The 21667-nt window shown below is 58.2% G+C and overlaps 1 protein-coding gene across 5 annotated transcripts; it reads right to left on the reverse strand.

The window, feature by feature from the left end:
- Positions 1-1275: 1275 nt before the first annotated feature.
- On the reverse strand, positions 1276-21650 carry PNPLA6 (patatin like phospholipase domain containing 6). Of its 5 annotated transcripts, none has more exons than XM_037139982.2 (34): positions 21571-21650; positions 20412-20480; positions 20003-20090; positions 19752-19834; positions 19486-19583; positions 17654-17794; positions 17409-17568; positions 16986-17066; positions 16656-16784; positions 16185-16265; positions 15927-16089; positions 15393-15476; positions 14973-15082; positions 14714-14881; positions 14554-14631; positions 10899-11104; positions 10545-10676; positions 10329-10452; positions 9794-9907; positions 9553-9628; positions 7845-7988; positions 7593-7656; positions 7151-7319; positions 6776-6958; positions 6483-6601; positions 6128-6284; positions 5765-5881; positions 5611-5680; positions 5059-5175; positions 2933-3234; positions 1994-2110; positions 1809-1905; positions 1596-1705; positions 1276-1481 (listed from the first exon to the last, which is right to left on the reverse strand). In XM_037139982.2, the coding sequence occupies exons 2-34, from the start codon at positions 20436-20438 to the stop codon at positions 1407-1409; spliced, it is 3984 nt and encodes a 1327-aa protein (XP_036995877.2). In that variant the 5' UTR covers positions 20439-20480; positions 21571-21650; the 3' UTR covers positions 1276-1406. The 5 variants fall into 5 exon arrangements, with proteins under 5 accessions (XP_036995877.2, XP_036995879.2, XP_036995874.2 ...); XM_037139984.2 differs by having other exon boundaries at positions 7845-7985; positions 21571-21649; XM_037139979.2 differs by lacking the exons at positions 5059-5175; positions 20412-20480; positions 21571-21650 and adding an exon at positions 5262-5378 and having other exon boundaries at positions 20003-20367.
- Positions 21651-21667: the final 17 nt, after the last annotated feature.

Here is a 21667-nt window from a genome sequence, read left to right on the forward strand (position 1 = left end):
GAGATGCCCCGTCACCTATGCTAAGCTCCCCTTACCCTCCTTGGCAGCTTCAGCCCTGCCCACGCATCTCTATGTTCTGCTGGGGATTTTAATTTATTTTTAAAGATATTTTATTTATTTATTTTTAGAGAGAGGGGAAGGGAAGGAGAAAGAGTGGGAGAGAAACATCAGTGTGTGGTTGCCTCTCATGTGTCCCCTACTAGGGAACTGGCTGTAACCCAGGAATGTGCCCTGACAAACCAGCAACCCTTTGCTTCACAGGCCCGTGCTCAATCCACTGAGCTACACCAATCAGGGCTTCTGCTGGGTTTTTTTAGAGAAGGGGGCGGGGAGAGAGAGAAACATCAGTTTGTTGCTCCGCCTGTTTGTGTATCATTGGTTCATTCTCGCGTGTCCTGAATGGGGACTAAACCCGCAGCCTTGGGTATTGGGACGACGCTCTAACCAACTGAGCCCCCTGGCCATTTTATTGTAAATGTTTCTTGGGCATTGTCCCTTCACTGTCTCCATGCCTGCCTCCCTCAGTTAGGCCTCATCCTCGCTCTCTGGTCCCCAGCCTCCAGCCTTGCCCTGTCCATTCCGCCCCTTTCTGGGAGCGAAGTCCAGTAACAGAAGCACCTGACAAGGCCAGCACCAGCGGCCTCCCCACCTCATAGGTGAAGCGGTTGAGGCCCCGGGAGCTCGGGTAGGGAGCCCAGGGCCACCGGTGGAGGCCAGGCAGGGCTTTCGCACCAGGCAGGCTGGCCCCACAGCCTTGTGCTTTTGCCCAGCTTGCCAGCCAGCACAGCGAGCGAGGGTGCACGCAGGGACGGCTCACCCTGTGACCTCTGCTAAGCACACAGGAGGGGCAGTGCCCAGGGGCCTCAGAGAGTTGGGCCGTTGCGCCTGGTGCCTGCATACGTGTGTGTGCACATGGTTTTCCAGGAGCCAGACTCAGCAGTGTGCACGGCAGAGATGCACAGAAAACTTGGGGGTGCTCGCACACTGGAGGGCCAGCCCAGCGACCGGGGCTATGGAACCTAAAAGGGGACCTGCGTGGTGCTGCAATGGCACCAGGGGTCTCCAGGATCCCCAAGGGCTGCACGTGGCATCGGGAGGCTCTGTGGTCCGACCCCAGCGCACAGTGGGACTACAGGTGAGCTCTGGGAGGGCACTCAGTCTGCAGAGCTCAGTTTGAGGCGGGTGCAAGGGTGACTGGGAGAAGGTCCTGCCCGTCATCCTGAGCACGAAGGTGGGGTGAGCTGCCCCCACACCCACAGATGACACAGACCCACCTCCAGGGGGGAGGTTTATTGGGAGGGGCTTTCCAGGGTCATCAGTGCACAGTCCAGTGTGTGGGCCCGGGAGGTCGCGGGCATAGCAGCGAGTAGAGGGGGAGCCAGCTCTGGGGGCCCCCCTGCAGGTCCTCAGGCCTCCGCAGCCGCGCCGGGAGGGTCCTGTGGCAGACAGTGCCGGTGCCTGAGAACCGACTTTTCCTCCTCCTGTGGGAGCAGGGGTGCCACACACACGTCACACAAACAGGAGCCCGGTTAGTGTCCCCTGGCATGCATCTGCTGTGTCACCCCACACTGCGGAGGCCCGGGCACCCCTCTCACCATCTCTGAGGCGGTGCTGGGGCTGGCGCCCTCGGGCGAGCCCCCTTCGTCCCGGGAGCAGTCTGGGCCCGCGTCCTCCTCATACTCGGTCAGGCAGTCTGACTCCTCCCCTGGAAGCCGGGCATCGGTGTAAAGGTGGGCGGGCACAGCCACTCTGGCACTTCCAGCCCCACCCTACCAACCTCAGGCCACCTGCCCTGAGGGAGCCCTCACCATCTGCACAGCCATCAGAAACGTAGCTGGTGGGAGGCTCGATCCGGGACACAATCTCCGCCAAGTCCGTGAAGCCAGAGCTGGGGAAGGCCAGGACCTACGGGTGGCATGGGGTCAGCGAAACCCAGGGAGGTGTGGGGTCACCGAGGTCTGGGAGAAACACGGTGGGGGGATCCCCAGCTTACGTCGGCGCGGCGGCTCTCGATGAGGTCCGCAGACCTCCGGTCCGTGAGCATCTTCTCAATGACATCGCCCCGGCTCCAGCCCCCAAACACAGCCTTCCCGTACTGGTAGCCAACATCCTGCAGGAAGCGAGGGACGGAGGCCACCCGTGCTGTAACTCCCAATCTGTTCTCCACCTCGTCCTCTGCTTAGTCCTGTTGCCTGCCCCTTCCCTGGCCCCTCAAAAGCCTGATGCTTTGAGGGAGCTGGCATTGAACACTAACCCTATTTCACTGACAGACGTATGTGGCACACTCACCCCCATTCTGTGCACCTGCCAGACATTACTAGTCGCCCTGTATTCTTTCCCACTCAACCCATGCTGTGTGCCAAGCACCCAATGACCCAAGATGGTGGTGAGCAACCTCAGTCCAAGTTTTCCAAACATGCAGTGCACCTGTGCATGTGGCCACCACCCACGCCCATGAGAGACATCACTGATCCATCAGGGCATGCTTTCCCAGTTAGCCCTGTGACAGCACCAGACATTCCTTGCACAGGGCTCTGGGCAGCAGCTGGTGGTCCATTTCAGGTGGCACAGGTCATGCACAGTTTCCGGGGTCAGTGGCACATACACCCTGCTCCATTCCATCCCTCACTGACTTGCGGCAGACATTACTAGTTGATCACTGTTCCCATTTCCACAAATGCAGAAATCTCTACACAGTGCTTCAGGCAGTGAAGCTGGCACATAAGCAGCTTAGATGCTATCCAGCACATGAACATCACATTCCTTTGCAGCACTCAAGGCAGACATCACTAACCGATTACTGCTTTACTCCCTACAGAGCCCATTTGGGAACGGAGCCCTAGAACCCTTCCCCTCATGTTGCTCTGGGCTTTCAGTAGTAAAGCTCTGCCAGCCCCCCCAAGCCGACACAAGGCCACTCCCACCCACTCACATAGATCTGGTCAAACTTCCCAAAGTCCATGGTCTTGAAGCAGTCAATGGGGGGGCGCAGGTACTCGCAGTAGGAGCTGGACTTGACGATCTCTAGCTGCCGTACGCAGGACACGTAGGCCAGGCGCGACTGGATCTCGGCCATGTCTGGAACCTTGATCTTGTCGGCCCAGGGGTTTAGCCGCTTCCACAGCAGCCACCAGCCAGACAGGCTGTCTCCGTAAGTGCTGAGGTCTGTCTCGTCCTGGCTCCCCACGTCAATGGCAATGACCGTCTTGGCACCCATGCTACGGGCGATGTCCGCTGTGGGGCCGGCAGGTCAGCAGGCAGCCACCCACCAGGGCCCGGAGCAGGAAAGTTCAACCCAGTCCCACAGACACCATCATGCAAATGGTCACGCCAAACAACCCATACAAACAACATGCCAGCATGCAAATGGCATGGAAACTGATGCCAATGATGCGGAGGAGGTGGGGCAGATGTCGGGACTTTTGGGAGAGGAGCCACGGCCACAGGGACGGAGGAGACACAAGCAGAGGGACCAAGGCGCTGGGGAAAGACGTGTGGAAGGAGAGTGACGCACAGAGACAGAGAGTCACAAGGACACACGGCGACAGGGGGAGATACAGGGGGACCGAGGGGTAAGAAAACCGAGAAACACAGAGGTTACAGAGAGCAGGAGACAGAGCCACAGGGAGAGAAATGCGGGGGAACAGAGTTAGCAAGAGATCTGGGGGGGGAGAGATCAAAGATCGGAGGTGTGGAAGGAGGGAGTGAAGTAGAAAGAGGGACCTGGGGGCTGTGACAAGGGACAGAGAGCCAAGAGCAGGGACAAAGAGGAGGAAGGCAGGGCAGAGTAGGTGAGGGGGGGACCCAGTGGGACGGTGGGGTGTCCCTGGGTCCGTGCAACCCACTGAGGGTCACTGAGTGGGTTGGGGGGACAGGGACAGGGTTCCACAACCAGGCCCCAGAAAACACCGAGTCTCTGTCGGGCTTTGCGTGCGTCCCTCATGAGCTCGCCTGTACATATGGGTGCACATGCACGTGTCCACATGTCTGTGGGCATGTGTGTCTGTCACCTGTGTGTGTCTCCTGTCCATGTGTGCTTGTGGACACAGACACCCCGGGGGCACCCATATCTCCGTGCACAGCCCCGGGCACGTTTGTGTCACTTCAGTCTTCGTGTCCCTAGGCCAACGTCTGTTTTCTCGGGCGTCCAAACATGCCCACCCCCCAAGTGTGCACACACGCAGGTGTGTGGCTGTGTCAGTGCAGGTGTGTGCACAGAGCAGCTACACCGTGGTTGGCAAATTTTCTCTGGAAAGGGCCAGAGAACAAATAATTTCAGCCTTGCAGGCCACGCAGTTCCTGTCACACTACTCAGCTGCCACTACGGCACGACAGCAGCCCCAGACAGTGAGTAAATGACTGGGTGTGACTGCGTATCAGTAAAACTTTATTCACAAAGTCAGGTCAGGTCTGGCTTTGGCCTGCAGGGCAGAGTTTGTCAACCCCTGGCCTACGGGCTGCCTGTGTGTGTGCAACCAGCAGACGTAACTACTTATGTGTGCACGCACACTCTGGGAGTGCACGACTAAGTTGCACACCAGCCCACCTCCCATCTGCACCCAAGTCAGAGGGTGTGAAAGGAAGTTTAACATGCGCTTGGAGGTGCCCCACGATCTCTGTGTGCACACGTATGCACATCTCAGGAAGCACTGCAGGGTGAGTGTGGGTAGATGGGCACGTGAGGACACATACCTGACTTCACCCCTGTGTGTGTCTGCACCTGTGCACGTCCACCTGCCCTGTGGCCACACGAGTGCCCTAGCTGCCGTCTGAGCGCCTGTGCTGCTGCCATGCACGGATGCGGGCGCCCCGTCCTGTCCCCACGCCCCGCGCTGGGTGCCGTCTGTGACGCCTGCCTGCGTCTTCCACGGGAGTGTGTTCCCAAACTGCACGCCCCACCCGTGGCTCACACACGCATCTGTGTGTGCCCCCAGTTCTGCACGGGTCTGCTTTCACACGTGTTCTCGGGGGCGCCTGCCTGCTCTGTGCCTGTGCAAGGCCCCTCACTCCCTGTGTGCGTGCACGTGTGTGCACACGCGTGAGCGGGCAGCCACTTGCCTGGCAGGTTGTTGGTGTAGCCGCCGTCCATGAGCAGGTGCCCGTCCTTGGGGTCGCACAGCGGGGGCAGGTAGCCCGAGAGCGTCATGCTGGCGCGCACGTACCGCCACAGGGAGCCTGCCCGGCGGGACACACAGACACAGACACGCACGGACACGCTCAGACACGCTCCGAGGCCCGGCCAGCCCCGCAGGCTTGCTGACCTGGCAGGTTGTTGACGTAGCACCCGTCCACCAGCAGGTGCCCGTCCTTGGGGTCGCACAGCGGGGGCAGGTAGGGGCAGTAGGAGGCGCTGGCCCGGACGTAGCGCCACACGCAGCCTGCGGGGACGGCGTGAGGGGATGAGGCGTCCAACTAGCCTCCAGGGCCCCACCCCTGAGGACAGACATACCTGGGACCTCTAGGGCATTAGTAGGTGATGGTTAGTGCTCGGCAATCAGGTCGGGACGGACGGTCACTCGTGTTAACAGTGTGCCAGATGCTTGGCTGCCCACCCGCCTCCCCTCCCCGCGCAGCCCCAGTGGGGACGGTGGGGGCAGCCAGGGCACCCACCATCTTTGTGAACACGCATGGCTGAGGCAGTGATGTCTGTAGTCACATTGAAGTACGGCAGCCACAAGTCCTATGGGGACAAGGACCAATGTAGGGAAGAGGGGGGACACCTGTGAGGAGGGGTAGGGACAGAGCGGGTTGGGGGAAGGCACACCTCAATCTGCTTGTCCTGGAAGACACGGTGGATGCTGCGGTTGAAGGCTGACCCCGTGAACATGGATGTGACGGGGTATGTGAGGTCCAGCACAGGCTCCAGCACCGAGGTCATGCTCTAGGGGCAAGGGGCGAGCTGGGCTGAAACAGGAACCACTCAGGGTCCCAACAAGTGGTCGCTAAGAAGACTGACTGCTTGAGCTGGGAAATGGAACTAGGATCGTTAGCCACAAGGTGACAAGGGGTCACCTTATGTCTATGAGGGTCCACAAATTAAATCAGAAAAAGGCCAGAAAAAATCCAGAAACCCCCATGTGGTCAAGTTTTAGGGTGCTCCTGGGGTGGGGAGGTCCCCAATACACACCTTGGCCCACTCCCGGGCCCGCTGTTTAGTGCGGCTGGCGCTTCGCTCTTCCGCGTAAAGGGCCCCAATGAAGGAGCCAATAGAGGTACCGCCCACTAGGTCGACAGGGACCCCTGCCTCCTCTAATGCTTTCAGCACCCCAATGTGTGAGCAGCCCCTGCAAGTAGGAGACCAGTGACCCACTGAGAATACTAGTTGTACGCCCAATGGAGACCCTTCTCTGATCTCCCATGGGCCAAGAACCAGTTGTCCTCCCTAACCCCCCCCCCCCCCCCCGTGAGAATCTCATTCATGGCATAAGCTCCACCCCTCAGGCACCAACCCCGCCCCTTCGAGGGCTAGCCACACCCCTCACCTGGCCCCACCTCCACCTAGTACCAGAGCGATGGTGTTGCCAGTGAGCACCCGCGCCAGGCGGGAGAAATCGCTGTGCCGGTCTGCGCGCCTGGAGAACACCTTCTCATACAGTTCATGCTGGGATGGAAAGGCAGAGAGACCCATGAGGATGGGGGTGTAGAAGGCAGCATCTGGATCTGCAGGCTGGAGCTTGCAGGTCCCTAAGCCACGCCCCCTAGTAGCCACACCCTCCAGTAACCAAGCTCCCAAAAGGTCTGGCAAGGGGGCCTTTTCTTTGGATCCCGCCCTCACCAGCTTGGCTGGGCTGCGGCGCGAGAAGAGGCGGCGGGGACAGCGCAGGTGCAGGTGTCCTGAGCACCAGCTGCGCATGTTGAGCCACTCCACAGTGCGCGTGGGGCCTGCACCCTCCTCGCGGTGCAGCAAGACAAGCTGCTTGAGGGCGCGCACCGCGGTATTTTCCAGCATCTGCTCCAGCTGCAGGGGAGAGGAGGGTGGGTGTCACCAATTGCCAGTTGTTTCTTCCTTGCCTAACGCCCAATGCCCATGGCTGAGCATGAGTCCCTAGGGCTTTGCCTAGCCCCACATTGAGGGTGGACGTGGCCTGGCACAGGGCCTGGATGGGGTGACGGGTCCCATGAGGGGGGTCGCTGTGCAGAGTCTCCAGACCTGGCCAAGCGTGGGCTCCTGGTCGCCCAGGCCCACCATGAGAATGCAGTCCGCCTGGCGCAGGCAGCGCAGGGTCCAGGGCGTCAGGGATGGGTCTGTCTGGTAGAGCACGATGCGGTGGGTGTCCTCCTGCTGGGCCAGCCACCCCGACAGCCGAAACTCTTGGATGCTGGGGTTGGGGTGGGGTAGGAGAGAGTCACCCTGGGACTGATCTCCAGTCACTTGCACCCAGAGAGCATCGCAGCTCCACTGCTGGGGGGAGGGGCTTAGACACCCAGGCTCCCTTGACACAGCTCCCCCAGGGGAGGATTCATCCCGCTGCCTCAAGAGGTGGGGAGCGTGCCCCCCAACTCACAACCTAGACCTGAAACTGGATCTGAAAAAATCCTATGCTTCAAGCTCACCCCTTGCACCCCCCACCCCTCTGCACCCCAACACACACCTGTCCAGTGCAGAGGCACCCAGGCGTGCCCGGATGATGTCACTGTTGAGGAGGAGTGTGGGGCCTGGGGATGGGTGAGGAAGGGGGGTTAGGAACCCAGGTCCGCAGAGCTGGGGGCCTCTCCCAGAAGAGAATACCCCTGCCCCACCCCCTGTGGAACTGCCAGGCAACCCCGCTCATGGCCAATGCCCACCCACATGCCCTGCGGAGGCCAGAGGTCGGCCTCCACCCACACCCCTTCTACCGACTGACCGATGGCTTGCAGAGCGTGCTGCAGCTCAAGTGTGAAGGCCACCATGGGCACCTCGGCACACACAGGCAGGACCGCCACCGTGGCCAGGTTGCTGGCTGGGTTGGTGAGTTCCGAGTGAGGGGGGACACCTAGTCCCGAGCCTGCTGAGACCCCAAAGGATGAAATCTGCTGTACAGTCCTGTGTCCAGAGAGGGAGACCCTCTCTTCCTCAGAAATCCCAACCCCTGTCTCTCCACTGAGACTTAGTGAGACCACAGTGGAGGTCACAGCCTCAGGCTTCACACTGCCTCCTCTCCTAATGAGACTGGGCCATCCAACCTTCATTTTTGGCCCTAATGTACTTGATGGCATCCGGCAAAACAACTCTACAACCACCCTGACTCCCCACTGGGCCTGCGCTGACTTATCAGTGCCCCACCCTGTTCTGGCCTGGGTGCCTCTGTCCACTGAAGAAAGTTGAACACAAAACTAGGCAGAAACAAATGTACTATTGGCCCATCTATTGCCCCCAAGCTTTCCAGCTAACACCCGAGGCTCCCATTAACCTCTACAGCCTGCACATACTGCTCATAGACTTCAGCTGCTTCCCGCAACAGTGTGGACCGGCTCACAGGCCTTTCCACACTTCCAGCCCCCCCCCCCCACGGACCCCTGGCCTGGCCCCCGCATCACTCCCTTTCTTCCTCCAAGGGTTTCAAGACCACCGCACACCCTGCGTGCAGAACATTCCTGAGTTCTCTTCCACATCCGGCCCCACACCGTGTGCCTGGGCTCACCACCCTCTAAAAGCTAGCTACCTTTGATAAAGGCCCTGCTTTGTCTTCTTCACAATACGTGCCTGAAGATTTGCCCGGGGAGCTGTGAACCTTACCCCAGGACCTTGTCCCTACCCCCTGCCCCCCAGTGTCTGGGAGAGTGTCTGGCACACGCTAGGTGCTCACTGGGAAACCCCTTTCCTGTAGAACATCAACAGAGTAGCTCTCAGAAACCCAAGATCACAACGTCTCTGCTGCCCCCACGGCTGCTGCCCAAGGATGGGGCCAAGGGCTGAGGGTGGCCTGAGCAGCCAGGAGGGGCCGTGCAGGCACCTGTATGGGTGGCTCAGCACTGTGCTGGGCAGGAACCTGGGAACGACCCTGGGTGTGAGGCAGATCTCCACCACTGCCACCACCCTGGGGAGCCAGGGGTCTAGGCTGATGGGGCAGAAGCCCCTGGGAAAAGCAGGGCACAGAGGCTGACAATCTCAGGTCCATATTTCCACACACCTCAAACCCGACTCCACTTCCCTGGCACCACGCCTCCCAGCAAGCAGGCAACTGAGGCCACTTCTCAAAATGACCCGGAGCCCAAACACCACCCACGAACTCCATTTCCCAGCATACTCTGGTCCAGGGACGCAGTCTCCAACACTTGAACAAGTCCTGACTCCCAGAGCAGAGCTCAGCCCTCAAGACTCCGGCCCCTCACCAGGCTGATCCTTCAGATGCCACAAACGAATACTCCCTGAGTCTATCAGTCCCTTTCCGACGTGTCCATGAACCCAAACTCCATCCCACGGCATGCACGGGAGCTGAAACCCAGCTCCTCCTTCCAATCCGCCCGTGCAGGACTCCATTTCCCAGCATGCCCTGGGCCCAGGGCTCCCTCTCCCAGCGTCCTACACCTCGGACTACAACCCCCAGCATTCCTGGGGACCTGTCCGCTCACCTGGGAAGGGTCCTTGCAGCTGCTGCAAATTCCCCAAAATTTTCTGGCTCAGCAAATGAATGAGGCGGGTCACGACCTGGCATTGGGAGGTCGGGGCTCCGGTGAGATTGGACGGGCAGCTGTGAGAGCCTCACCTTTCCCGCCCGTTACCTGGGCTCCACTGCCAAGAATCCCGCCTCCACACCTTAAGGCCTCCCTCCCCCACCCCAAAAGCCCAGCCCACAGGCCCGCAGCGTCGCACCTGCGGATATCGTCGTTTGATGTGGCCCAGGGTGCCCTCTGGGAGTTTGGCCAGCTCCGTGTCGCGCACCGCGTGCACCGTGGTGGCGCGTGGCTGCCGTGTCAGCGCTTCCACCTGGGGGGCCGCGTGAATGACCAGAGCTGCTTGGGCCAGGAGGCTCCGGATAGGTAAGGGGGAGGCTGACTCGCGGTGTAGTGAGGAAGCAGTTCGGCTCTACTTGGTATCCCCCGAGATGGAGGGGTTGAAAGAACCAAGCCTGGATACCCATTAGGGCTCCGGGGAGGGAGAGAATACAGGAGTCCACCCAGGCAGGGGTCCCCTCTTCTGATGGAGAGAGGTCTGGGGACTGAGTCAGAAAAGAGTCACCACCGTGAGGAGGTCCCCTTTGAGGGCCAAGAAAAGTGGTATGGGCGAGGCCACAGGTCCGGGGCCTGGTTTGCCACCCCGTCGGATTACCCAGGATGATGTGCGCTACAGGCGGGGCAGAAAACTGTACTGGGAGAGATCAGAAGTCAGTGGGTGTGGCCGCGCTTACCACGCCAATGAGATCCCCGCGGCCATACTCGCCCACCAGCTCCTTTTTGCCACTGCCACGCTGGATGACGCTGCGCAGCCGCCCATTGAGCACGATGTAGGTGCAGTCGGAGCGGTCACCCTGCCTGGGGTGGGGGCAGGTCATACAGGGTCCAGCAGGGTCTTAGGCAGGGCTTTAGGCAGGGCCTGAGACGCAAGGTCGGGGCGGGGGCTGCACCTGTACAGAGCCCGTCCCGCCTCCACCGCGGTCCAGTCGATGGCAAAGTCCATCTGGCGCACAAAGGAAGACATCCTGGCAGCCACCGTGTGCGCGGCGCTCAGCACCACACTGGGTTGTGCGCGCATGATCCTGTGGATGGAAGGATGGAGGTGTATGGGCCGGGCATGTCCTGGCACTGCCCTTAGGAAGTGAACCGGATCGGTTGATGCCCTGGAGGTGGGACTGGAAGGGCCCAAAACTGCCCTGTTAAGGTGTAAACCATCTGGAGGGATGGCATCTCCCATGGCAAAATGCAGCCGGGTCAGGACCCTCCAGGCACCAGACCCACCCTAACGTAGGGCCCAGCCTTACTCATAGAAGTCACACTTGGAGATCCGCAGGAAGGTGCAGTCGCGCTGGGCTCGCAATGTGAAGATGAGAGGCTCCCCGGTGAGCACAGCCAGCTGCCCAACCAGCTCCCCGGGCTGTGCCACGAAGAGGCACACGTCTTCCGCCTTGTCAATCATGCGCTGGTACACATGCAGGCAGCCCCAGAGCACGAAGTGCAGGCTCACATCCTGTGCAGGGAGGGACCAAGAGGTGGGCACAGGGCCAGCCTTCCACCCCCAGCTCAGGTCAGTTCACTCCATAGGAGGCCTAGGAGGAGGGAGGGAAGGATTTCCATAGCTCAGCCAAGCAGCCTGTACAACTCTGTATTATTTGGTACTCAGGGCAGACGTTGCTATTGGGTCACCAAACTCTTAAGTCCAGATTAAGGCCCAGGAATTCTTTTCAACACAGCCAGCAAGAGGCTGCAAGGACTGGCTATGTAGGGGCGTGGCCAAACTTAAACCCTCTGCTCATCTAGGCAACTGGATAGCCACATGGAAGAATAAAGTTGGGCCCTCATTTTATACCACGTCAAAATGGATCCAAGATAATGAATGTAAGAGCTACAACTATAAAATTATTCAAGGAACATCCAGGGTTCCATCTTCATGAGTCTGAATTTGGCAGTGGATTCTTGGATATTACACCAAAAGCACAGGCAACAAAATAAAAAATAGATGAACTTTATCTAAATCAGAAGTGAACAGATAATCCACAGTTTGGGAGAAAATATTTGCAAATTATATTGTCTGCTAAGGGTCTTGAATCCAGAATATATACAGAAATCTTATAACTGAATACTTAAAGACAATGCAATTTAAAAACAGGTAAAGGATCTGAATAGACTTGTCCAAATCATGAATCTTTAGGGAAATGCCAATCAAAACCATAATGAGATGCCACTTCACATGTACTAGGAGGGCTAGGATAAAATAAAATGTTAGAATGTGGGGAAATCAGAGCCCTCAGACACTGCTGGTGGGACTGCGAAATGGCACAGCCGCTGTGGAAAACTATTCAAGAGCTGCCATATGACGTGGCAATTTGACTCTGGGACATCTACCCAACAGAAATGAAGACATATGTCAACCCAGAAATGTGTGCACGAACATTCACAGTGGCACTGTGCGTACCAGCCAACAGGCAGAAATAACCCAAAAGTGTGCCTGCAGATGAACAGATGACCGAATGCTGAGTATCCACACGGTGGGCTGTGACTCGGCCGCAGGAAGGAGTGAAGTACTGACACACTTGACTACAAGGTGGGTGAAACCTGAAGACATGACACTCGGGGAGACATGAAAGGCCACACAGTGTGGTTCCTTTTATAGGAAGGTTCAGAACAGGCAAATCTACAGAAACAAGATTCCTCGCTGTTTAGGGCTTAGGGTGGGGTGGGGGCAGGGGGCAGGAAAAATGATAGCTACAGTGTGTGGGATTTCTTCCCAAGGTGATAAAAAGGTTCTAAAACTGACAGTGGAGAGAGTTATGCAACTCGATGAACACGCTAAAAGCCACTGAATGGTCCTCTTTGAAAGGGCGGGTTGCACAGTATGTGAATGACATCTCAATGAAACTATCACCAGAACATCACAAGTCCTCTTTGTTCCTGCTCCCTTGTCATACTCCATGCCTGCTCACTTCCTTGTTTCTTGGAAGGCCACGCACTTCTTCCCACCACAGGATATTGGCACAAGTGGTTCCCTCTGCCCAGAATGCTCTTTCCTCCCCTTATACCTAATTAATTGCTCCCCATCAGTTCCACTTAGCTGCAGGTCCCTTCCTCAGACACATTGTCCTGCCTAAGGCGGATTTTGTAGCACTGAGAACAGCTGCTTTGTCCATGTAGTAAGTACCTAAGATTTTACACTCTTGAATTGTCATGTCAGTCAGCACTGTAGGCTCCACGAGGGCAGGGACCTGGTTTTCCTGCCTCTGCAGCAGGCAGCACAGGGCCTGTGACATCTGTCCAGCAGGACCTGGGACCTAGCAAATACTCCGTACAAACAGGGGCCCCTTTCCTCTCCGGTTAGCCTGCCTAGCCAGACACCTCCCTTTCCCACGCTTTTATAAATAAGGAGTTTCAAGTGCCTAGATGTGAGTTTCCTCCTCACCCGCCACAGGAAGCTGCCTGGCACCTCACAAAGGCCCAGTGATGCCACACCACAGGGCACATAGGCACACGCTGGAAACTTGTAAGACGGAGTTCCTAGGCTGTGTTTGGGATGTGGGTGGGAGTTAACCAGTATGAGGCTGCCATTTGCCATCAGGCTGGGCAGCAAGCAATTTACAGCGGGACTTCTCGGAGCCGTGACTGTGCAACGGGGACTTCTACGAAGAGATAAAGCAGCCAGCATTTCCTAACCCTACATGACCACAATCGCTCGGAACACGGGTGTTTCCCAAAACACAGCCTGGGAGATGCATGTGTAGAGCAGGGTTCCTCAGCCTTGGCATCACTGACACTGTCCCTGGGGAATTCTGTCCTGTGTGTTCTGACACCCTGGCTGCTGACCATTAGGTGCCCAGAGCGCCCTCCCAAGTCAATAAAAAAGCGTCTCTGTGTTGCCCAGTGCCCACTGGGGAACAGAACTCTGCTGGGCAGAAAGCCACCAGCCTGAGTCTCCGGGAGGCACAGCACAGTCATGTCCCTGACAAGCTGGAATGGCCCCGAGAAGCCTCGAGGGGCTGCGGGGCCCAGGGACCCCGTGAGAGCCACAGCGCCACCGCACTTCCTGAGCTCTCTGTCAAGAACCTTGAACAGCTGGCAAAAGTGTCACCCAACTTCCTCTATAGAAAGGTGTCACCCCTGCAATAAGCAGCTCGAAGGGACACCTGACTCAGCTGACCAAGTGATAGAACAGTACCCCCACCAGCTGACAGGCCAGGCACCCCTCACTCCACCCTGCAAGCGGCACTTTGGTCTCAGTCCCTATGTCATGTTGCCCTCCGTGTCACTCCTGACCTGCTGCTCCACACCCTTGCAAACGTTGGGCAGCTCAGAACTACTTCCTCTTTAAAGCTAGTGGACAGTTACTATTATTCTATTCTGCAGATGAGGAAGCGGAGAACTTTCTAGATGACTCGCCCAAGGTTACACACGGAGTCTAGATAGAGCCTGCAATTCAAATCTAGTCCCTCTCTCCGGAACCCTGCTCCTCTGTGCACTCTGAGTCCCGTGGAGAACACCGGGCTTTGTGGGGTGGTTCCTACACCTCCAGGCGCTGCCAGCAGGCATGGGAAGGCCAGCTCCTGCAGCCAGCTCATGGCCTCCAGGTCCCAATTCCACTTTGTCCACATTTATTGAGTGCCCGTCCCAGCAGGGCCCAGAGTAGAGATTAGACAGAACACAGTATTGTAGGCTCAAAAGGGCAGAAAACAGGTTGCAGGGAAGACCAAGGCAGGTAAGAGAGATCTAGTTTTGGTCCTAGCAAAAAGGTGCGGGGGTTGACGTGAAAGGTCAGTTGCTTTAGAGGACAAGGGGTGGGTGAGTTGTGGTGGTCAGTCAGTCACAGGATCTGAGGGATTGGAAATCACAGACTAAGAGGTTCACATGCAGGGTCAAAGAGCAAGGATCAGAGGTCAGAGAGGGCTCAGGTCATAGCTGCATGGTTACATGGTCAGGGGTTAACCTCACCTGGTCCCCCTGGCGGGCAATGATGGTGCCAGCTTTAGCATGATGTAGCAAGACTCGGCTGTTCAGGAGGGAGGGGTCCTGGGGAAGGAGAGACACTGAGACTGGTGCAGCCAGGCCTCCCCCTACCCTCCACCTCACCCCCTGCACCAAGGCCACCCACCTCGATCCGCATCAACTTGGCCAGCTCCCGCTTTCCTGCCTCAAAGATGCTACTGGTTTGGCGACCTTGGTAAGGCCCGAAGGGGCAGCCACCTGTGGCCAACTCATCTTCACAGTAGCTGTACTCACAGGCTCCTGCCGGCTGCTCCCGAAGCTCCTGAGTGGGGGTCTGCGTGGGCAGGGCCGGTGACTTCCCAGCTCCCACCCAACTTCCCTCAGGGGCCTCCACAGGGAAAAGGGCAGGGAGGGCAGGGCCTTACCCGCACGGGGGCTGCCTGGGGCCCCCCTGAGGCCTCTTCTTGCAGAGACACAGAGATCCGGCCGCGTTCATATGCCATGTCGAAGTCCGAGCGAGGGCCACCCTGCAAGCCTGCAGGGGACAGGGTACAAGAGAAGCAATACAGACAAGACAAGTTGTGGTTCCATGACCACAACTATGGCCAGAGCAACCAGCACCCATGTGCCACTGCCATGGCTGTGCAGGCGTGACTGACCGACGGTGGCACTCCCTCGGGATCCTCGCCACAGACGGGGGCCGTGTCTCAACGAGCACCCATGAAAAAGTCAGCAGAAAGTGCTGCCCAGGTTCCCAGTTCACAGCTAAGAACAACCAACGCTGGCCAGCCTGCATTCCAACCCAGAAGCTCCGTGACCTCCCCTTCCAGGCTGAGGCCCCAGACCTGAGATGTCCACAGGCATGGAGATGCAGCGGCTCAGCAGTGGGGCGGAGGGCGCTTCCAGGGATGGGGGCTTCACCGGGTCCCCTAAGGGAGACACAAGTTCAGGTTCCTACAGTTGGGGCTGGGAAACTGAAGGGGGCCTGGGGAGCAGTCAGCTCAGAGTCCCTGGGGATGGGAGACTAGGAAAAGTAATTCCAGCCCTGGCTGGTGTGGCTCAGTGGATTGGGTGCCAGCCTGCAAAGCAAGGGGTTGCTGGTTCAATTCCCAGTCAGGGCACATGCTTGGGTTGCAGGCCAGTTCCCAACAGGGGACGCATGAGAGGCAACCATACACTGATACTTCTCTCCCTGTCTCCTTCCCTTCCTCTCTAAAGATAAATAAATAAAAATCTTTTTAAATAAATAAATTTTTAAAAAAGTAATTCCAATGAGTCCGTGGGGCTGAGGCTATGGTTCCCCGGGAGGCCAACAGGAGTCAGACCTGGGTCCTTAGCCAAGAGGTCCCTGGGCCTCCAGCAGGGGTCATTTCAGATACCTGCAGGTCCAGGCAGAGGGGCCCCAGTGGGGTCAGGTGGCCGGCCAGGGGCCTCCCTGGGCTCCTCAGTTGCTGTGGCACTGACAACACGCTTGGAGCCTCGCACAGGGCTGGTTCGGGCGGGGAGGCCAGGGCTGGGGAAGAGGCGCAGGGGCTGGATCTCCTGGGGGCAGAGAGTAGCGCTGTAGCAAGTCCTGGGAGGCATGCGCTGGCCCACCCTTCCAGGCCCACCACGCCCGGGCTCTCGGAGTTACTCACGTGGCTGAAGAGCTCATTGGTGAGACCCAGGTAGTTGTGGAGGGCCAGGAAGGTGACCCGCTGCAGCCGCACCATGATGATCTGCAGAGGCAGGGCAGCAGGGCGGGGACAGAAGAGGGGCAGGGCCAGGGAACAAGTGAGTCAGCAGAGGGGGTAGGTAATAAGAGCCAGAGAAAGTTGGGACCAAGCATTCAAGGGATGGGTCCATGGATGGAGAGAACTTGAGGCAGAGCCAAGGCCAAGGTCGCAAGCATTAAGAGGAGAGCAGAGCCAGAGGCGCACCAGGGAGAAGTCTGCAGTGAAAAGGCAGAAGCCTGGGGAGCCAGGGGAGACAGCTAGTGGGAGGAGCGGGCTGCCCAGAGTGTTGGCTGGTCAGGGCTGATAAGCAGGGCTTGAGACATTGCTGGGTCCCAGCCTATGGGCACCAGTGATGGGCGGGGGTCCGTGGAAGGAGGTGAAGGGCCCACTGACCTGCACCACCCGCACCAAGCTCTCAGGGTACTTGGTGAAAACGGCGGAGAATGCTTCTACTGGCAGTCGCAGCACGGTGGAGTCTCGGGCTGCACGGGCGGACACGGTGCGCTGGGGGTGCTGGTGACCCTGGGAGTGCAGGGAACATGAGGAGAGTCATGGTCAGGCGCTGTGAGCCCCTCGCTGCTCCCCCAAGTCTTCCTAATTCCAGTGCCTTGAGGGACCACCAGCAGCTCCGGGCATATAGAGGTTGGGGGCCCTTTCCAACCAGCCCACTGGGTGTGGCATCGTACCCCAACCCCTTTGCCACCCCCTGAACTGGTCACTCACAGTGATGACATCCAGGATGCTCAGAAGACTGTTGACGCTGTCCCCAGGGACCACTTCCTTCACCACACACTCCTTCCCGTCCTGTAACACACATGGGATGGGGTGGGGTGGGGGTAGGGACCAGGGGTGTCCGGGCCCTGCCAACCAGCATTCCAGCCCTGGCCACACCACCGGCCCGCACACTCACCCACCCAGTGATCAGATGTCCTGACCTCTGACCCCAGCAAACCTTCTGACCAGCACCCATTTCTTGGCCATAACTGACAGCAATCACCTCAGATAACCTTGGGCATCTGTTCCTGATTCCTGTCCGCACACCTCAAAAGACCACCAACCCTACTGACCAACGGCAGTGCCTATTCTGAGCGGCCCCTGCGCCAGTGCCTGTCCCCTCTGCAGGGTCCCCGTAGGCAGCCCACTCACAGGCCCTGGCAGGCAGAGTTCCAGCAGCCCATCTTGCACCACGTATATGCTGGCATCTGGCTGGCCGGGCCGGAAGACGTAGTCGCCCTGGCTGAGCCGCTGGAAGATCATGTGCCGGCAGAGCTCCAGGAAGAGCGGCTTCTCGAAGTGGCCCAGCACCCTGTTGGGAGGGGTGGAGAGGAGGAATGCAGGCAGTCAGCCCAGCCCCCAGCTCTGCAGCACCCAGCCCGCACCCTGACACTGACCGGACATTCTTGAGCATGTAGAGCACCTCGGAGGGCAAGTGGGAGTTGGCCAGGTCACCCTCTGTCAGGTCAGCCTCGAGCACCGCAGGCGGGGGCTCCTTCCGTTGCAGCGTTGGTGTCTCTTTCTGGATGCGTAGGATCCTGGTGGGAGCAGGGAGAAGGCTCAGGCAGACCTGCGACCCCCACACAGCCCTTTCCCAGGGTCACCAAATCCGGCCTACTGGCCAAATCAGGCCCCCCACTTCTTTTTTGTACATAAAGTTTTATTGGCACATAGGTACATTCATGCAGTACATGTTGCCTGTGGCTGCTATCATGCTACAATAGCAGAGCTGAACAGTTATAGCAGAGTTGTGTGTGGCCTGTGCAGTGTAGGGTGTTTACTCTCTGGCCCAATACTGAAAAAATTTGCTGACCTCTTACATGAAACCCTGAGGTCATCCCTCCACTAGTCATAGGTCCCTGAGATGGACCCTCTAGTTAGACCCGACATAGCTTCCAGGACACGGCAGACCTTAGAAAAAACCCTCTGTCTGTCAGAGGCCCCATATCCTCCCAGCAGACACAGCCCAGACTCCCAAGGTAGCCTTTCTAATGTCGGCAGACCGGGGCGTAGCTTCTGTGATATGAGACCTCAGAAATAGTCTCACTGTTCTTTGTATTAGCTCCCTGATAGCCCTTTCTCCCAGGTGTCAAAGAACCCTGAGGCAGCCCCTGGGATGGCCACAGAGACCCCTGAGCTGGCCCTTGCCAAGTGGAGAAGCCAGGTACACATCCTCTGTGTTGTGTGTGGACCTGGAAGAGCTGTTCCCTGCAGGTCGGTTACTGCAGTGGCCACGAGGAACGTGAGATAGACACTCCAGTATGAGTAGCCCCTGGAGTTAAGCTTCTTGCGCTAGCCTTTCCCCAGGCCCCAGATACCTGAGGGAGCCCTTGATGGCCCTGACATCAGGGTAACTCCTCAGGGGTGTGCACACACTGACACGTGGAGAAACACGACAGAGGGTCTGATCATGGAGAACTAGAGACAGCCCTTCTCAAGTCCCAGAAAGTCAGGAAACAGGACAGCTGCTGGTCACAGACAGCCCTGGGACCTCTCCTTAGTGTGAAAAACCCCTTGAGACAGACCTTCGTAATGTCTAATGAAGTGGATCACAAGATGTCAGGAGACCCCAGAGCCAGCTCCCAACTTAGGAAGATTTCTGGAAGAGCCTCCCTCAGAGACTCTGGGGGAGCCCTTTGCCAATGACAGGCACCCTGGAAATGTCCTTCCTATGTTTTTACTGCAAAAAACTCTTGAGATGACCCCTAGGAAACAGAAATCCCTGACATGACCTCCTTAGCGTGGAAAGAGCTCCAAGATAGGTGACACAGAGATATGGCTCCTAATGTGCAAGACTACTAACACAACCCCAGGACAGCCGAAGCTAGGGACAGCCCCTCCAGCTGGTCCCAGAAACACATGAGATAACCCCAATGAGACACCTCTTATGTGAGAAGACCCACAAAACAGCCTACACTGACACCCCAGATAGAGACCCCTACTGTACGCCAAGGCATCAGAGACACTGACTGAAGAGCAAACAGCTCCTAGATACTTCAGAGAGGGCTGTAACTGGCAGGGAATCACCGAGACAGCCCCCTAGTGGACAGAGACCCCAGAGACCCCTGTTTGCTGCGGGGGAGAGTTCTGAGATAGCCTCTCTGATGTGGGGAGTCTCCCCAAACAGTCCATGGGGTGGAAAGAACCTCAAGATACACCCTTCAGTGTGGGCTAACCACTCAAAAGTCCCATGAGATAGCCCCCAAAGCCAAGTATCTTCTCAGCTTACTTCTTGGCAATGTTCAGCATCTTGAGTTTCTTCTTCATGCGTGGTCGGGAAGTAGTGGAGACAGAGGCGTCCACCAAAGAGGAAGTGGACTGTGACACCTAGGATACGAAAGGACGAGGATGTGTCAACTGCCTGTTCAGACACTGGGGAAGAGGGTATCCAGATGCACAAACCCTAATCAAGGAAGAGTTTCTGAAGAGTTATAACTGCGTTAAGGGCAGGGCTTCTGTGTTGTCAGCCAAAGCCCCAGGTGGTCCTACACTCACCTTCCGCATAATCTTCCGGCCATAGAAAAGCACTTTGTCCCTCTTCCGGAATCGATACCGCGGGCCATCTGGGGCTGGAGTTTCTGGGGATAAGGGGAGAGGGACACTGAGCTCTCCGCAGACTCCACGCGGCCAGAGATGGGGACACTACGTGCAGATTCCAGCAAACCCCATTTCTACTGCCTCCAGGACCCGGCATTTCAGATCATCCCCACAACAAGCCTCGCCAGAGGGGCCCTCTGGGTTCTCACTCGGCACTCGAAGTCTCCGCACTAGCAGGACGATGAGCACGGCGGTAACCAACACCGCGACTCCGGTCCCGATCATTACGCCCAGCACCTGCGGGACGAACGGCACTGGCTGCGCATCGCATACCCGTCCCGCCGAGCCCTCCCCGACCCCATTCCATTTCTCCACGTCCACCCCCGAGACGTTCTCAGCCGGCCCTGGCCCCTGTGCCCCCATCTGCAGAGTGGACCAGCGTTTCTCCGAGCCCGGGCGGGAGGGGCGCGCAACACCTCCCAGCGACCTCGCGGTGCACGTTGGGAAATGTAGTTCCGCCTGAATAGACGCAACCCAGTTCTCGCGGGACTGCGATGAAACGCGCTGAGCACGTCGGGAGTCGTAGTCCCGCGGCGCCTCACAACTTTCTTGGTTTACCATTCCGGTTTGTAGCGGGGCCTCCATCAGCTGTTTCAGGCCAGGCGGCAGGTCTAGTAGCCCCGAATCCTAGGAATCAATAAGCAGAGCCCAGTCGAACCCAAACAAGTCATCCTTCTGGGCCCGCCCCTCCCCTGCCGCAAGCCCTGCCCCTTGCCATTCTGCTGCCTGGGCTGGGGATAGCTAGAGGGAAGCAGCGGACACAGCGGTGGGGCACACAGACCTCGGGGTCCGGGCTGGGGCGTGCGGCGGTCCCCGGCTCCCTCGCCCCCCGGGCTCCCTTCACGGACGCCCCAGGCCGACCAGTCCCATGCCGGACAAAAGAGCTGCCGGCCGACCACCCACTGCCAGCAGCAGGCGCACGACTGCCGAAGGACATGCTCCCCCACGCAGACCTTTACCCTACAGGATGGGTGAACCCTAACCCACCGACGCCCAGGCCGCACCCCGTTCTCTCTGCTAATACGAGCCTTGAGCTCAGGGGTTGGGGAGGTGACTGGCGCCCAGGTCAAGCCTACCCCCGGAGTGCTGCTGGGAGCGCCCACACAAGGGGCTGGGATGCTCGGAGTCGGGTGCGCTCCCAAAATGTTATGGTTGATGCTGGAGGTTTGCTGTCACCTAATAGTAAATGTACAGGGTCCCCAACAGCGTGGAGCATCACAGGGACATGGGAACGGTGCTGGCGCCATTGCTGGGCGACGTGACCGGGATGCCAGAATGAATGGGGGCACTGGAAAACTGAGAGGTTCTGAAGCGTGGAAAACCACTACTGGAAGCCGTGTGCACGTTCTTAGGGTCGCTCGAGCACCAGAGTGGACCTAGGGAGGGCGCTGGGGCCCCTTGGAAGACGCTAAGGAATGCTAGAATATCACTGGGACTTTCCTGGGAGACTGGGACCGCTGGAGTATTAATGGGAATGGGGGGGGGGAGTTACTGGATCCCGGAAATTTCATGAGAGGGTTGCTAGTCCCATTCCACTGTAGGGCACACCTAGCTACCGATAAAGAAACAGCTGCCAGGACGCGGGTGAGGGGATGAGGACATCAGAAAATCAGGAGGGTACCAGAAATCGGCAGAGCACAGATCTTGAGAAAGCTGAGGACTCGCTAATGATCCCCGAAAGAACGCCTATAAAAGGGTGACGGAAACCTGGACTCACCCAGAGGCCGCTTGCCAGGGTCCACTCTGTGCCAACACCTCTGGAGTTCCTCCCAGCGCGGCCCCTTTAAGTTATTCGCCACAGGGCGCGCCTAAGC

The sequence above is a fragment of the Artibeus jamaicensis genome, unplaced genomic scaffold, assembly GCF_021234435.1.
Source record: "Artibeus jamaicensis isolate MK-2021 breed Jamaican fruit bat unplaced genomic scaffold, CSHL_Jam_final scaffold_286, whole genome shotgun sequence".
NCBI classification, from domain to species: domain Eukaryota; kingdom Metazoa; phylum Chordata; class Mammalia; order Chiroptera; family Phyllostomidae; genus Artibeus; species Artibeus jamaicensis.

Excerpts from the sequence above, each read along its gene's own strand:
- PNPLA6 (XM_037139979.2), bottom strand. The coding sequence starts at position 20,216 with ATGGGGGCACAGGGGCCAGGGCCGGCTGAGAACGTCTCGGGGGTGGAC. Across the intron at positions 3,235-5,261 it reads CTACGTCAACAACCTGCCAG|CGGACATCGCCCGTAGCATG; the intron begins GTCAGCAAGCCT and ends CCGGCCCCACAG. Across the intron at positions 1,906-1,993 it reads TCGAGAGCCGCCGCGCCGAC|GTCCTGGCCTTCCCCAGCTC; the intron begins GTAAGCTGGGGA and ends TGCCACCCGTAG.